The sequence below is a fragment of the Trachemys scripta genome, chromosome 17, assembly GCF_013100865.1.
Source record: "Trachemys scripta elegans isolate TJP31775 chromosome 17, CAS_Tse_1.0, whole genome shotgun sequence".
Classification (NCBI taxonomy): domain Eukaryota; kingdom Metazoa; phylum Chordata; order Testudines; family Emydidae; genus Trachemys; species Trachemys scripta.
The window spans coordinates 13331664-13348568 of NC_048314.1; the positions used below are offsets into that span (position 1 = coordinate 13331664).

Consider the following 16905-nt stretch of genomic DNA (forward strand, 5'->3'; position numbering starts at 1 on the left):
ATTGAGCTGTTGTTTCCTTTTCCCAAAGGTTCATATCCAGACTATTGGAATCCTAGTCTCTGAGAAATCTGAATTGCAGACAGCACTAGCACATACACAACAAGCTGCTCGGCAGAAATCAGGTATATCGACTTTGAGCATTCAACTGAGGTTGTTGGAACAAACCAAGGATCTTGAGTCATGGGCACTGTATTCACTGGCAGGCTGCCCATAACACTCAGTGACTTCTTAATGATAAATACTTGGCACAAGTATTGTTTCTGTCATCCAAGCTATCCCCAAAATCAGACACCATTGATTCCAGAAGAATCAAGGTTCTTTTGCATGTTGCTAAAGCCCTGTTATGACTGTTAGATACTGGTGATTATCCAGGCTGTTACTTTCTTACTGTCCTGTTGGCTGCTTTTCAGCTGAACACCACAGCTGTCACGGTAAGATGAAATTTTCATTCTCAGCTGAACTCCAGCAATTTTCTGTATTATAAAAGTGATAAATAAGCACCTGGTGCTTTTTCATCTGCAGACAAAGGGGGGGGTATCTCCATTTCACAGATGAGGAAGCTGAGGCACAGAGAGGTTAACTTGCCCAAGGTCACACAGGAGTCAGTGGCAGAGCCAGAATAGAACCCAGCTCTGTTGACTTCCAGACCCCTCTCCACTGCACCATGCTACCTTCCTTAAAGAGGGGGAGAGTTTAAGAATTTGTGGGCTGAGTAGAAAGTGTAGTTCAGCCAGTTCTGTAAAATTGTTTGCAGCCTAGCCCCACCTGAATCTGTTTTGACTTGTTCAGGAGAAGCTGAAGACCTTGCTGCACGGTTGCAGTCATCTCGCCAGAGGGTATCTGAGCTGGAACGCACTCTGTCCTCCATCTCGACGCAGCAGAAACAGTTGGAGAAAGTAGGAGTTACCCCCATTTACACTTTAACAGTTGTGCTCTTTCCTGTGTATCTTTCACTAAACTGCTGCATGCTTAATGGTCCCATCTTTGAGAAGAGGGAGACACAAGCCCTGTAAACAAAGTTCCGTACCCTTCACTTTTTGCAGCCATTAATCTTTGGTCAAAGCTTCTGTCTTCAGATCTGGCATCTCGCTTCATCTGTCTTGCCAAATCCAAACAATGAAAGTCCAGCCATGGCCTCTGTCCAGGAGTTTCTCCATCAAAGAGACACCTTAGTATTGGTGCTAATCCAGACCTTTGCAACACAACCTCATGGCTAGTTACCGGTGTCAATTTGAAAAGACTGGGCAGATAGGCTTGGCTCCAATGCTGGCTGGGCTGTAGCCTGATATGAGGTTCCAGGCAAATCCATTCTGAGGTTCCAGCCATAACCGTGCTGTGAATTCAAGTTCTTGACCTTCTTAGTTCCACATTAGCTGAGCTGTAGAAGGCTGAGAATAGTTAATTTTAAGCTTTCCTTGTTGGTCAGAGTCTGGGGTTGATTTGTGTATGTTTTCCTCTTTCTCTAGCATAATAGAGAGGTAGTGAAGGAGCGAGACAGCCTGAAACTGGATCTGTACAAACAAAGGTCAGTTCTACTCTGTATGTTACTGCAGGTCCAGTAATGTTGAACCCTGTGGGAGCTGCCCTCTCATGCCTCGAATACAAGGGGCCTCTTCCAATGCACAGCCTGTCCTCCTTCCAGCCGGAAAGGACCAGATTGTAAATTTACCTCATGAGTAACAAAGAACCAGTGGCAAAAGTAAGGATTATTGCTAATTTATTTCTGTCTCTCAGCAAAGGCAGCGAGGAACTCAAGCAGCAGAACTCGGAACTGTCGGAGAGACTTCACTCCCTGGTCTCTGAGAACTCAGCCATGAAACTGGATTTGGAGGATTTGCATAAGAAACTGGAAATGGCTGAGCTGATGATTCAACAGGTGATTGCACTGTTATTGGGAGGTGGATATAAGGATAAGGCCTTGTTCTGAATGTGGGAAAGGGGATTGTAGGTCAAGAGAGAATTGACCACTGGGTGGCTTTTACTCACTGCCATTTACCAAACAGCATACAATGCTTCACAGAGACAACTTCTGAATGAAGAGTTCATCAAGGTTTATGGAGAATGGGAGCCTGTTCTCTGAGGAGTTTGGAGTGGTGGACCATAGACACCATGACATCCCAAGGATTGGACTTGTGTCTCTGTTTTTTGTTTTGTTTTTTAAGGCCAGCAGGGGCCATTCAATCATATAGTCTGACATCCAGTGTAACATAGGCCAGAGAACGTCATCCAGTTATTGTTGGATTGGATTGTTTGACTGATGTATATCTTTCAGAGATGTGGGACAGAGGAGCTGTCCCAGCAAGATACTAGCTGCTGCTATCTCCTTCATACAGTAGATAGATCTGTTGCATAGGGCAGAACCCCCATGTCAGCCTGTTTCTAAACAGCCACTCAGCTCAACCCATACTTTTTTAATATAAACTTGTGTTGAACTAGAACAAAGAGGAATTTACAGAACCATAGAAATTACCACATGGATCATGTCACAGGTTGCAATCAAAGGGAAGAGGTATAGAAGAAAACACGGCATGCAGGCATTTGCCATAACTTCTTTGATTTTCCTGGCAGTTTTCAAGTCAGTCAGGGATTCTGGATGCAAACCAGCAGTTGCAGATGGCATTGGAAGAGCGGGCAAACCTGGAAACACAGATTACACAGGTAAGAGAGCATATGGAATATGTTGAGGATCCATATTGCAGCCTTTGTAGGGAAACTTGTCTGGCTGGGCAAAAGAGTGCGAGACTGCACTAATACTGGTCTCCTCCAGCTGTACTCTTTGTACAATAATGCTCCAGTTTCCTCTGTTGTCCTGAGCAGCTGTCAGAGTCGCTTCGCCAGCTCCAGGTTGAAAGAGATCAGTATGTAGAGAAGCTGAAGGAGGAGGGCAGTATCTGGCAGCAGCGGGTACAGCAGCTCTCTGAGCAGGTAAAAACGGCGGCATCTTCTCTGGTGTATGTGGAAGCATTATTGTTACTGAGGCGGGGGAGGCTGACTCCACTGGTTTGACTTCTCCCTTTCTGGGACCATACAGGTCCATACGCTGATGGAGGAAAAGGAGAAGAATGTGACCCAGATACAGGAGCTGGAAGCCAGTGTTACTGAGATGCTAAGCAGATCAGGTAGGCTCAATCAGAGCTTAGCATTGTGGAGCGCCAGCAGGCTAAAGCAAGGCTTCGCATGCCCATTATGTAGAACTTCAGTACAGAGAAGGGGCAGTAGGTGTGATATCCCCAAACCATAAGGACAGCTAGGAAGGATTAGTGAGAAACTTACCGGCCTAGTGCCTGTCAAACAAGACCTTTCAAACCATCATCCAGCCATGTCTGCCTTTTCTTATCCACCTGACCAAACCTCCAGCTCCTATGGTCCAGTGAAGAGGAAAGAGAACTTTGGTTCATCTGTGCTGTCCTAATACCCAGCTGGGGGGAGAAAAGCTTCTTAGTGGGGAACTGAGGAGCTAATAGCACATAGCAGCAAGCTGTAGTCTTTCTCCTCTCGTTTTTCTCTTCCTAGGAACCATCTGGTCCCAGAGGGAGGGTTGGATAGTGCTGTCAGTGACACAACCTTAGATAGAGGGGTTGATTGTTGCGTTGGCTGAGGAAAGGCCTGTTCACATTAAAAGGGTTCTGTACCTCGAACCTATTGTGAATGGTGCAGCCCTCCAACCCAGCTGATTGTAACTCCATTTCCTCAGCAGCTAAGCCTAATGACAGTGAGCCTGCCCTGCCAGAAGGGCCCACGGAAGCTGAGCTGAGCCTGCAGGAAGAGGTCCAGCGGCTGCAACAAGAGAAGGAGGAACTTCATGGACAGTACCAGGCCCAGGTGCGGGATAATGAGCAGCTGAGCCACCTCAACCAGGAGCAGGAGGAGCGGCTGCAGGAGCTCGAGAAGACTGTGCAGCGCTATAGCGAGGAGTCTGTGGACAGACAGCAGATCCTGGAAAACATGCAGAGCGACAAAGCCACCATCAGCCGAGCTCTCAGCCAAAACCGGGAGCTGAAGGAGCAGCTGGCTGAGCTGCAGAACGGCTTTGTCAAACTGGTATGTCTCTCCCAGACATGCAGCCCTTTGAACTACAGGGTACAATTATAGTGCAGCACGAACAGCGACGCTAACCTCTGGGCAGAAGCATTGTCCTTACCTTGCCTGCTGGTGCTTTGGTTGTTACAGCTCTAGCTTTAGACCTTGGTGTGATGGAACTATGCAATCTCTCCAACTCCCTAGTGAACTTCTGTGGCATCACCCAACATCTCTGCTTGTCTCAACGGGGTTTTCTTCTTTCCTTCCCTTGTGCCCTCCACCCTCAACTTGACTGTTTTTCTCTACCTTGGGCATTTCTCCTGGCTCTTTGTCCTTGAGGGCCCTGTTGTCTGTCCCTATATTTGCATGCCTGTCACCCATGAGGAGGTTCTTCCCAACTTCTTTCGCCTCTTCCACTGCTGTCAGTATTACTCCTCCTGCCCCTGAATCCTGTTGCCGACTTCATGCCTTTCATTGCAGCATAACGCTCCCGAGCGTCCTCTTCAGGGCTCTGTGCAGTCTTGCTCCCTATGTCTTTGCCCTCCTGTCCTTGCATTCTCCCACTAGCTACCTGCTCTCTTCAGTCCTCTCTGAACTCCTTTTGTCTCCTCACTCTCTTCACCCTGCCTCTTTTTTTTTTATACCACCCCTGTGCTTGGCGAGTGAGAGGCTGTGCTGTGTGCCAAAACCCTTTTCTCTTATGGCACCTTCCCTGTTTTGATCCCCATGCTATTGTCCCCTCGCTGTCTTGCTCAAGCTCTTATCCCTGTTTCGTGTTCCTCTGTCTGAATTAGAATGACTGTTCAGGGCAGGGACTTTGGGCCAAATACAGCTACTTACACGCCAGGATTGCAATACCCATCCATTTCAAGAGGAATTACACCACGTTATGCTAGCACTGAGTACGGCCTGTTGACTTGGTTTGTAAAGTGCTATGTACATTTATGGTACTTGATTTAGGGTAGTTTTCTGATCTGGTGGCTCTGCATCATTTCAGACAAATGAGAACATGGAGGTGACAAGCGCCCTGCAGTCGGAGCTGCATGTGAAGAAGGAATTGGCCAAGAAGATTGGGCAGCTACAGGAGAAGCTGGCTGAGCTCACAGAGACGGTAATGCACTGCGGTACAGCAGCAGGGTGATAACGTACCAGGTTCTGAAATAGGATAGGCTTTGATGTAAAGATGGAAATTGTTCATTTTCACACCAGTCTGGGAGCCAGTCTTCACCCTGCACCTTGTCTGCACCCTGCTGTCGATGTCTGGCGTTTTGTGCCAGTCAGAGTTTGGTAGGGTGAAGCGCCCGCTTCTGGCTCATTCAAGGGGTGATGCTGACAATTGTCTCCTAGCTGGAGTAAGAAAAGATCTGGTGCCAACTGCCACAGTCTACAGGAGAATCAGAAGCTGCCTTGTTTCCCATGCTGAAAAGGAGGGTGGTGCTGTGTGATTTATGCCCTGTGAAGATGAGGATATGCAGGGGAACATGTACCACCTTAGGGATAGTCTTCAACTGTGTGTGTAGAGCTGGAGCTTTCAGTGATGGGTTGATCTTACTCTGTTTGTCAGGTGGAACTGAAAACGCAGGAGGCTCAGGGGCTGCAGGAGCAGCGGGATCAATACTATGGCCACTTGCAACAGTATACTGTGGCATACCAGCATCTGGCCAACGAGAAGGAGGAGCTGCATAAACAGTACTTGCTTCAGACACAGCTCATGGACCGTCTGCAGCATGAAGAAGTGCAAGGCAAAGTGACAGCGGAGTTGCACCTGAAGGAGCTGCAGCAGACCAAGGTAATGGGGTAGGCAGGTGTCGAAGGATGGTAGGCAGGACTCTATCTATATGTTGTACTTTCTGCATTACCCTGTGTGGGTGCCGGGGCTTCCTGCATTACAGACAGGATAATGGCTTGTGGTCAAAACATACCGTTTTTCTGTTGCTGGTGAAAATATTGGGAATCTAGTTTAGCTGGTGCAGGTCTCAAGTGTGTGTGGGCCATCCAGCCCCTCCAGTGATTTCCTGCTTCTCTTACAGGAAAGCCTGGCAGCTGTAGCCAAAGAAAACAGAGAGCTGCAGGCCCAGATCAGTCAGTTAGCAGCAGAGGTGGACGATCGAGTGTTGCACCGAGTGGAAGGTAACAGCAGCCTTATCTTTAGGTGGAAGCTTGGGCTGGGCTAGACCATCTAGTGTTACAGCTCCCTTGTATATTTCCTTCATCTCATAGGAGATGGCGTGGAGACTGAAAAGATGATAGAAGAAACTGTGACATCTTCACTCGTGATCCCAGAGGATTTTGAAAGCCGTGAAGAAATGGTGAGTCCATAGTATGCAGCAAAGCTTCTTTCTTCCAATTATGCATAAGTACCTGTGAAGTGGGCAGGTCACACTCCCCTAGCAGGGAGACTGTGCATACGATTGTCATCTGCCATGCAATGAGCACGCATGCAGGCCCATAGAGTAAGAGGCAGAGTCAAAGCCCCATGTGCACTGCAGCAGGCACCCAGGATTCTGCAGCACTGTGGTGTGGCAGACTGGAATCTATTGGCAGCTTCCATTAAATGAAAAATGGAGGGTAAAAAGTAATATATGAAAATAACCCAATCAGCTCAGTAGCTCCTGTCTTATTTTGATCCTATATTCCTTAGCTTGGGAGGCAGGTTGGGATTGGCATTGGTGCATCTGCTGGCTATTTTTGCTAGAATGATCATTAGTGAAAATAGGTACTTATTTATAAAGTGTACACATGTCATCTTGGGGGTCAGGTATCAGGGGGTAGCCGTGTTAGTCTGTATCTACAAAAACAACAAAGAGTCTGGTGGCACCTTAAAGACTAACAGATTTATTTGGGCATAAGCTTTCGTGAGTAAAAACCTCACTTCTTCGGATGCATAGAGTGAAAGCTACAGATGCAGGCATTATATACAGACACATGGAGAGCAGGGAGTTACTTCACAAGTGGCGAACCAGTGTTGACAAGGCCAATTCAATCAGGGTGGATGTAGTCCACTCCCAATAATAGATGAGGAGGTGTCAATTCCAGGAGAGGAAAAGCTGCTTCTGTAGTGAGCCAGCCACTCCCAATCCCTATTCAAGCCCAGATTAATGGTGTTGAATTTGCAAATGAATTTTAGTTCTGCTGTTTCTCTTTGAAGTCTGTTTCTGAAGTTTTTTTGTTCAATGACAGTGACTTTTAAATCTGTGATAGAATGACCAGGAAGATTGAAGTGTTCACTTACTGGCTTGTGTATGTTACCATTCCTGATGTCCGATTTGTGTCCATTTATTCTTTGGACAGTTCATACCTCGAGGGCTATTTGCTGCTTCAATTTACTCTCCTTACATTTTTCAGATTTTATCTTCACAGCTCTTTAAAATGAAAGCGGAGGTTTTGGAGCCCTGTTCTGCAGTAAGCAGTTGATTCCACAGTAAGCGCTGCAGCTGCAGAATTGTGGACTACACAGGGCCCTGGGCCAGGTCTAAGGCAGAGGACTAGGAATAAGTCCCCTCAAATTCTGATCCCAGCTAGAATGCTGACTCACTGTAGGCAGGTTTTCCCCATCTGTAAAATAGGGATAATCCTTACGTACCTCACAGGGATACTGGGAGTTGATTGGGTAATAGAGCTCCATAGATGAAAAGCACTTTTCATCTGAAATTGCCTTTTAGGTCACTTTCTTGACATCTGCCATGTCCCAAGTGGAGAAGGAGCGAGAGGAGATGAGACAGCACCTGGCGGAGCAGAAACGACAATGTAGAGGTCTCCTGCAGCAAATTGCAGCTCTGAGGCAGGAGCAGCAACATAATGTCACATCAGGTGGAGGTAAAGCTCTGCGCTGTTTGTGTGGGAGGGGGAGTGCACCAGAAAGAGCCACATGGAGTGGCTCTCCCAGTATCAATCAGACTTTCAGTTTTATTGCTCTTCCGCAAACCGTACACACTGAATCTACGTGTCCTTTCCAGGTTACACTACAGACACTGTCCCAGTGGAGGTTCATGAGGCTTTAAAAACTGCCATGGAGAAACTACAGGTGAGTAACTGAACCCCCAGCTGGGCTCTGGAGCCCAGCATCAGGCCCCACTGTATAGCAGACCAAGACTATGTTGCAAGGGAATAAATTGCAAGTCTGGTTTCTATGACAATTGCCTCCTTTCCTGGGTTTCCTGTGAACGGCTTATCACTTCTGCATCTAGCCTTTGGGATGCTCAGCATGGCCTGCAATAGTTTAAACTCAAAGGGAATGGTGTAGGGAGCTGGCATTAGTCCTTGATCTTTTTCTGAAGCCATATTGAGCGTGCCCCACCACTATCAGTCTCCCCAGTGCAAGTGAGTGAGAAACTGCTGCTAGAGGCTTAGCAATCTTGAAGCCTTCACTGCCTGGGAAGCTGTGCTGTTATGGTGGGGAGAAGTTTAAAGGATTCCTTATCCCTGTGGTGTCACTCTCTAGCTGTGTTTCCTCCTCCTTTATCCAGCAAATCAGCCAGGCTCTCCCACAGGAGACAAGTTGGGAGGAAAGAACAGTATTGTTTCCTAAGCTCACGCTGACCTGAAAGGTGCTCAGTCGGGGGATTGTTGACTCTTATGTGTTCTCTGTACAAGTGTAGTTGTTCAGAAGGCTGATGCTGGTTATGTGTTCAGTCCCGCTTCACAGACCTGATGCACGAGAAGGCTGACCTGAAGGACCGAGTGGAGGAACTGGAGCATCGCTGCATACAGCTGTCTGGTGAAACAGACACAATTGGTAAGATTAACCAGCATGAGAGCAAGCCAGATAACCTCTTCAGAGTGCCCAGGGTGTTATTTCTCAGTGAGCTGAAACTGCAGGTGCCTCTCTAACTGCTAATGGAGCCTGACCATTCAGCCACCAACGGATTTCTACTGCCAGGCCTCCAGGTGCCCTAAAATTGCCCTGCTGGGTAAGAGACTTCCAGTCTCATGTCCAGATTGGCTGTCAACTGGATTCTGAAGCCCCATAGTTCATTTACCCACTGATGTAAAGTTCAAGCAGAGAGAGCTTTATAACATTGTAACTCCTCGGTGCATTGTCTCTGCCTTATGCTTTTCTGCTATGTTCCAGGGGAGTATATTGCATTGTACCAGAGTCAGAGGGCTATCCTAAAACAGCGGCATCGGGAGAAAGAGGAGTATATTAGCCGGCTGGCCCAGGATAAGGAAGAGATGAAGGTAAGGAATCCGTCCTATTGCAATAGTACTCGCACCCTGGATAAGAGGCCAGGAAGCACAAGGGGAATGTGCATGTGCGAAAGCTGATCTCAGCAGATGAGTGGCAGGCATCAAAAGGATATATACAATACAAACTTTTCCATAAAACTCTGCCAGTTTTCTGAATTCAGACCTGTAGCACTAGCTGCTGTTCAGCTGTTGGTCTCTCCCGAGAAGATTGTCTCCTTGTGCCAGATTCACTGCTGGTTTTGTGATGTACAGTACAGCAAACTCATTCCCAAAATGCCTGAAACCAGGACTCTGGGTGTCTGTCAGGAAGAGTGACCTGTCCAGTCAGGTGCAAACCTACCAATTGTAAGAAGCAACTTGGAATTCTGATGAGGAAACTATCCTCTGCAGACTTGGCACCTGCCACTCAGGGTGTGGTCTAGAGTGCCTGCGACTGGGTGCGGTTGACCTGGAAATACTGGCCGACTGTCTGGGCGAGGGGGGCCAGTGTGGTAGAGCAACGCGTGTGAACTATCTGTGGCCACAGGGAGGACATGTATGTTTCATGGGTTTTGTTTTATTTGCTAACTTGCTACAGATGAAGTTATTGGAGCTCCAGGAGTTGGTGATGCGTCTGGTTGGGGAGAGGAATGAATGGTACAGCAAGTATTTGGCAGCTGCTCAGAACCCAGACCTGCTAGCAAGTCAAGAAAGTGGAAATGCCATTGCAGTTGAGAGGCGCATTGAACTGAATGCTACCGATGGAGAAGGTGAGCAATACCCTGTGCAGCAAAGTGCTAGCAGCAACTCCTGCTGGCTAACGGAACCAGACTGCTCGGGGTGGGATGGGAATAGTAACCTGCCCTGTCTTTGTTCTTCACAGGACTGCGAGAGGTGAGTTTAGCAGATGAGCCAGAACAGGAGGCTGCAGTTCTTGAATCCCACGTATCTAGTCATAGCAAAGGCCCCCAGCCCAGTCCAGAGGATCCCACTGCTAAGCAAATCATGCAACTTCTGAGAGAAATCCAGAACCCTCAGGAGAGGGTGGGGTCCCTGTTGGAAAACCCCTGCATTCCTTTCTTCTATCGTGCCGATGAGAACGATGAGGTCAAGATCATGGTGATTTAAATGGCATGAGAAACCTGGCTTGCGGCAATTTTCTGTGAGCCTGTTAAGTACCCAAACTGCTTAAACTCACCCTGTATCTCTGTCCAGACAGTCTGGGCAGATTTCCTCTTCGTGGGGAAAGAGGGATTGCATCAGACAGAACTCAAGCACCAGACCTCCTCATCTCTCCCTTTTCTCTCTCCTCCTGTTACTTGGTGCACTCTGAGAACAGACTCTGACTTGAAATAATCATGTGAGGCAGTCGGTAGTGCTGCCTCTGCTGGCCCACATGAAAGTGGCGGGACTTCTTCATGCCCTCTGACAGAGTAACTTGAACACTTCTTTCCTAGCTCTCTGGCAGGACTCTGCTGCTGGCAGCCAGCTTCTCAGCAGTGATTGGCTTGTGACTGTTGCACCAGCCATGATTGCTATCTGCCCATCTCCTTCCAAAAGGCTCCTAAAGTATTCTGGCAACAAACTCTTTGGATTCTGAGTGATTATTTATGTGTTTCCCACCATGTATCTTAAACCTCCCATTTTTCTCTACAGCCTGTCTCCTGCACTGTATCTGAAACCAGTCTTGTTAGTCCCAAACAGCCAAAAGAGACAGGCTTCTTGCCTGACTAGGCAGCACTACAAAAACTTTTATTCCCATTAGATAGGAGGGAAGTGGCCAGCGGTTGCCTTCTGAGTCCTCTTGGGACAGATGCTTGGTTACTTGGCATAAGCTTTATGTGGTTGGTTGAGGGTTGGGTGGAAATGTAACTGCACTTTGAAGGATGATGTTTCACCTTGTTTGTCTGAAAGTTTTATTTATTTAAAAAAAGGGAGAAATAAGTAAAAGCAAATCACTTAATAAACGTGCTTTGTTTTGAATTTCTGGACTCTGGGATTCCAGTTCCCCATCTCTTGGATTCTTTTTTCTCCCTACATCTCCACATGGACAAGGCTTCCACTAGCTGAGTGCATTAGGGACCTCCTGGGCTGACCTTAGTCTGCTCCTGGTAATTCCAGACACACATGCAAGAGATGGAGCTCTTCACCTGGAAACACTTCAAAGTTGCAGAACTGATTGAGGCGAAAACAAGGTGATAAACATTTGAGTTGAATGTTTGTGCTGAAAGAATCAGTTCCCTGATCTAGAAGCAAAGAAAAGGGATTGTGATGAATGGAGCAACTCACTGAAAGATACTCTAAAGATGGTGTGTCCAGGGCTCAACCACCATGGGTTACCATCTTCATCTGCTAGGAATAACACCAGTGTCTGATAAGTACATGTGGGTTTAAAATCTAGAACTTGTTGCCTGCTGTCTGTGGGCTCAGCAATCCCAGTGGCAGGTCTCGAAGGAGAACGCTCTGGAGAGTGTGTATGTGTATTTTAAGGAGACCTAATTTACATAAAGTTGTGCAATGCAAGACAAATTCCAGGTTGATGACTTAAAAGCACATGCACATGCTTGACTCCCATTAGTACCATTCTGTTTGTGCTAGAGAGGCTCTGGCAAACAGAGGCTATGCTGGTTTATGACTTTCTTAGTTAAAATTCTGCAGGTCCTTTCTATAATCAGTTCTCTTTTATTTTGATCAAGCCTTTTTTTTTTTTTAGGGAACAGTTGTTCCACAGCGAAAAGCACATGATGTTTGGGATTTTTTAAAATGAATTTAAACGTTTATTTTAGTGGGGGAAAGAGGTTCTGTGGAATAAAATCAATGCACTCCTCTGAAATTTGAACAGCTGAATGTTAGCCTATCAGGGGAGGATAGAAACTGTTTTTAAGGCCTTTCATTTGAACAGCCCTGATACTGACTGTCAGTGTTGTGGGCAGAGTGCACTGCTGGAGGCATCAGGCAGGGCACTAGCAAGGTGGGCCTGTGAGCTCCTGTTTGCACGAGTTTGTACATAGTGTATCTGTGTAACATTTTGTATATTCCTTGAAGAAAAAATACAGCCCCTTGCAGCATTTTTGCCTGCTGGGGTTGCTCATAACCTGTATTATAAAAAATGATCTAACTGCAGTGGGGAAGGGTTATGATTTAATACAGAGTGTTATTATTATAAAAGGGGTAAATATTTATTGGGTGTTCTATTCCAGGAATGTGAAGGAAAACACTGTTGGAGAAATTTTTGCATTCTGCTGCAGAGGTGATTTAATCCTGTTATAAATTCTTTCTTTCTGAATAAACTTATTCAGGCAAGCACTGACTGTGTGCACTTTTTCTGTTCAGATCACCTTGAAATTTGGCTAGGAAAACGGATAGTGGATTCTTCCTTTCAGAGGGAGATCTGGTATGATCATAGGAAGCCCCAGCTCTTACACTGACGCCCTTCTTATTTAACCTCTGTGCCTCCACCCCTTCAGCTCTAGAAAATGGTGAAAATACGCCTCTCCATCACACGGGATTAATGAATGTTCTATAATGCATTACGTTTTCATTGTGCTTACTGTTATTACTGCAATAGCTTGTGCCACCTGCAGCCTTCTAAAGTCTGAATTGCAGTTCACAGAGAAATTTCATGGCTGCCAATGGGCTCTGGCATATCCTGATCTCTGGACTCAAGGAGATGCAATCTAGTTACTAGAATCCATTGTGGGCTCAGTCCTGCGAACTGTTAAGAACCTCTTGAGAAGTGTGGGGTGCTCTGAGCTTCAGTTGATGTCAATGGGGGGTGTGGGTATGCTAACCTTGCAAGATTGAGCCCTTTGGCTCTCAGCAGTCAAAAGAACTCTGTTTTCTAAAGTGCCTCCTATTTGGAACTGGTGAGTCTACTGTTGACATGTATGTAGGGTTGTAATTGTTGCAGGTCCTGTAAGCTCATAGTATAGGACCCTGTTCCACTATGGTTTGTATCAACCTTTACTTCAGATAGGAACAGAGACTTTGAAGTCTATTAGCTAGAAGGAAGGGGGTGGGGTGGGATTTTGGTCAAAACCTGCTTTTCAGCGAGAAACCATTAGACTTCCAAAAACAACATCAGTCAAAAACAACGAGGAGCTCTTGTGGCACCTTAGAGACCAACACATTTATTTGGGCATAAGCTTTCGTGGGCTAGAACCCACTTCATCAGATGCAGGAAGTGAAAAATACAGGAGCAGGTATAAATACATGAAAGGATGGGGGTTGCTTTACCAAATGTGAGGTCAGTCTAACGAGATAAATCAATTAACAGCAGGATACCAAGGGAGGAAAAATAACATCTGAAGTGGTAAGAGAGTGGACCATTACAGGCAGTTGACAAGAAGTTGTGAGTAACAGTAGGGAGCAATTAGTATTGGGGAAATTAAGTTTAGGTTTTGTAATGACCCAACCACTCCCAGTCTTTATTCAGGCCTAATCTGATGGTATCCAGTTTGCAAATTAATTCCAGTTCTGCAGCTTCACATTCGAGTCTGTTTTTGAAGGTTTTTTTGTTGAAGAACTGCCACTTTTAGGTCTGTTATTGAGTGACCAGAGAGATTGGAGTGTTCTCCTACTGGTTTGTGAATGTTATGATTCCTGATGACAGATTTGTTTCTATTTATTCTTTTGCGTAGAGACTGTCCGGTTTGGCCAATGTATATGGCAGACGTGCATTCCTGGCACACTATGGCATATATCACATTGGTAGATGTGCAGGTGAATGAGCCACAGATGCTGTGGCTGACGTGGTTAGGCCCTATGATGGTGTCCCTTGAATAGATATGTGGACAGAGTTGGCACCGGGGTTTGTAGCAGGGTGTGTTGTTGTTTTTTTTTTTTTTTGGTTCCTGGGTTGGTGTTTTTGTTGTGTGGTGTGTAGTTGCTGTTGAGTATTTGCTTCAGGTTGGGAAGCATATCAGCAATCTCAAAGTCAGAGTGTCAACCTGAGAATTCAGGATCAAGTGGAGAATCCTACCCCAAGCTGAAGACAAAGATCCTGTAATCTGGAAAGTGGTGCTAACATCAGATGTAGGTTGTTTGAACCAAACTGCCAAGACCTATGGGTGTTACAACATTTTGACTGTCTCTCAACTGACCTGCAAACGGATCTGAATCAATGGATTCTGAGGGAACACAGAGGAATTCCTGATTTCAGCCTAAGAAAAAGGGAATTTGTTAGACATTGGGTGGTGTTTGACTCTGAAGTGACCTTGCTAGCACAGCTGGCAAAGGTGGGTTTTCTCCTTGGTGATTAAAGAGGCTTCGTCTGGTCATAGTTCATTTACACAATACATAATGCCAGACCAAGACCTAAGTAAGACATCTGTGCTTTTGGCAGATGAGTCTCTGATCTACTCAGAGGAGAAAGTCTTGAAGACTGGATAAATAACTTTCAACTCCAGAACCCTAATGTGGATCTTTCAGAGCACAATCCTTAAAAAGGCTGGATAACAAGGTGAATGTTCCAATCCATCATCTGGAATTATTACTGAAGATGGTCTGGAAGGTGAGAAGGGGAGTTATTTTCACCTTCTGTGTCTTGAATGATCTTGGATGTAAGTGGTTCAGGAGCAAGTAGCATCAATAAAGTGTGGATCTTTTGTGATCAGTCTTATGGAGACCACAGACATGGCCTAAGTAAAGGTATCATCCAGTTACCCTGTTAAGGAACCTGCCTGTGGACCAACGTCTGACTACAGGTACGTATGTTCTGATGTCTGATATAGATGAAGTCAGGATAGCAGAATTTTTTTTTATTTTTATTTTTTAACTGCTTTAAACAGCATCTCATGGATATTTGTGACTAGTTGGATTAATAGAAGCTTCTATGAAAAACAGTGATGCCAATGTCATGTTTACAGGTAGTAATTTGCATGTGCTGTGACTGGGGAATAGCACTACACACTGACAATTTAGAGGACTTGGTGTGCTTAATCTCAATTGGGAATCCCAGATTTAGAGATTTTCCCTTTGATCATTGTCACTATCTGAGTAACTATTCAGCTAAGTTTAAAACAAGGAGAACGCTTCTGAGGCATTGGGCATTGCAGGTGATCTGCTTCAGGGACAAAACTAATGATGTAAATTCAAGGTCCTGCTGGTACCACAATTGAATAGGTTCCAGAACAAACACGTCATGGGAGTGGCACCAGAGGGCTCTATCTGTTCAAAACTGAGATCTTCAGAGCTAAGGCAGTGTGATTCCAAGAGTGGCTAAATGCATTTACTGATTTATTTTTTTATTGTTCCCTGATAAACTCAGGGGATGTTGATGTGCAATTGATTTTACACAGAAAGAACAAGCCTGCACTTGGGTAATCCAGTATTGGCAGATGATAGTGGAGCAGACCCTAGGAAAGCTCTTTATAACATGACTTCAGAAGCGTAGCTCTAATGCCAGTGTTTGTACCCTACATGTCTTAAGACAATCGTAGCCTTTGGTGTTTTTTAAATTGGAGCATGAGCCTTGAATTAAAATGGCTCCGGGCATGGTATACACAGCACTAGAGTTGAACTTAGTTGAAGTGGTTCCTTATCCAGCTCCTGTTGCAGTAAGCTCACTGGACCCATCTGAGCCAACATGGTTTGGTGACAAGAGCCAACATCATTAACTTGGATAAACCACTTAACAAAGTGGTTTGGCGCCCAATATTAACACTATGTGAATCCTCACATTTGCTCAGGACAACTGGGTCCAATGGTTCAGTCTCTGAAGTACCTTTGGTTTAAAGGAGCATTATACTCTCCATCGTTGTCACGAACGTTCTCTGATTTGTCACAGATTCAGGTGAATCACATATTGTGATGCTTTAACCTAATTTATGCTAGACATAATCTGTAAGGATTACATTGGTGCCAGGCTAGTGGTGCCGGGAGGTCAGTGCTGAATCAGATTAACCTACAGCAGTGGTTTTCAACCTATTTAGCATTGTGGGCCACATACACAGCTCTCTCTGTTATGTAGGCTGCATCCACACAATATATATACTACCTGTATGGCCCAGCGGATGTCACATGGGCCACAGCTGTGTGGTGATTGGGCTGCAAGTTGAGCACTGACCTACAGGGACTTGGGAACCTTGGCATCCACTTGATGGTATCAGAATGTCTGCACAAAATTCAGCCAACCTGGGGGCCTCAGCTGGGCATTGATGGGGCCAGGACTGAAGTGCTGAACAGGCTGACTCTGGGGACCCAGAAACCTTAGTGGGGAAGAGGTTGACATGGAGGGATTTGGGGATTTTGACATATCAAGCAGGCTCGGGCCTCAATGCTGAATCGGTTGACCCTGAAGGATCTGGGGACGTCGGTGCTACATCTGTGGTGCTGGGACTTCAGCACCAAATAGGTCAGCCTGGAGAGATCCTGGGACCATGGCACTACATCATCAGTTCTGGGACCTCAGTACCACGTTGACAGTGTCAGAATCTTGGCACCAAATTAGATTGAAACAGAGGAGTGTGGGAACCTCAGCACTGCCTGGCATCAGGTGCCTGCTGGCACCAGAACCTCGGTGCTGGGCTTACCCAGACAAAGTCGGGGAGATAGATGTCACTTAAGTGGGACACATTGCCACTTAAGGGCTAGTTGATGTCTGCAGTCCATGCTGGCCTTATGCAGTGCCAGACGTAGCTGATGGGGCCTAAGAAGCCTCCTGCATCAGTAGAAGTGTGTTAGGCTCCGGCAAGTCATCCAGGATATCTGTGCCTGATG

At 46.1% G+C, this 16905-nt stretch overlaps 2 protein-coding genes across 8 annotated transcripts in view; one reads left to right on the forward strand and one right to left on the reverse strand.

Annotated features, from left to right (window-relative positions):
• The window catches only part of GOLGA2 (golgin A2), a 24318-nt gene extending 11825 nt beyond the window's left edge, over nt 1–12493 (forward strand). For 5 of the 7 annotated variants that reach the window (XM_034751942.1, XM_034751947.1, XM_034751949.1 and 2 more), the window contains 18 exons: nt 29–122; nt 790–896; nt 1467–1525; nt 1735–1876; nt 2569–2658; nt 2818–2925; nt 3032–3119; nt 3695–4041; nt 5018–5131; nt 5585–5809; nt 6051–6150; nt 6241–6329; nt 7683–7836; nt 7977–8044; nt 8653–8755; nt 9092–9198; nt 9785–9956; nt 10070–12493. In XM_034751942.1, coding sequence (XP_034607833.1) covers nt 29–122; nt 790–896; nt 1467–1525; nt 1735–1876; nt 2569–2658; nt 2818–2925; nt 3032–3119; nt 3695–4041; nt 5018–5131; nt 5585–5809; nt 6051–6150; nt 6241–6329; nt 7683–7836; nt 7977–8044; nt 8653–8755; nt 9092–9198; nt 9785–9956; nt 10070–10314 — 2412 coding nt within the window. In that variant the 3' untranslated portion in view covers nt 10315–12493. The remainder of the gene's footprint in view (nt 1–28; nt 123–789; nt 897–1466; nt 1526–1734; nt 1877–2568; nt 2659–2817; nt 2926–3031; nt 3120–3694; nt 4042–5017; nt 5132–5584; nt 5810–6050; nt 6151–6240; nt 6330–7682; nt 7837–7976; nt 8045–8652; nt 8756–9091; nt 9199–9784; nt 9957–10069) is intronic. The other 2 variants (XM_034751945.1, XM_034751948.1) reach the window with 1 other exon arrangement.
• Nucleotides 1–16905, reverse strand: part of DNM1 (dynamin 1) — a 130335-nt gene that overhangs the window by 9015 nt on the left and 104415 nt on the right. The window lies entirely within an intron of this gene.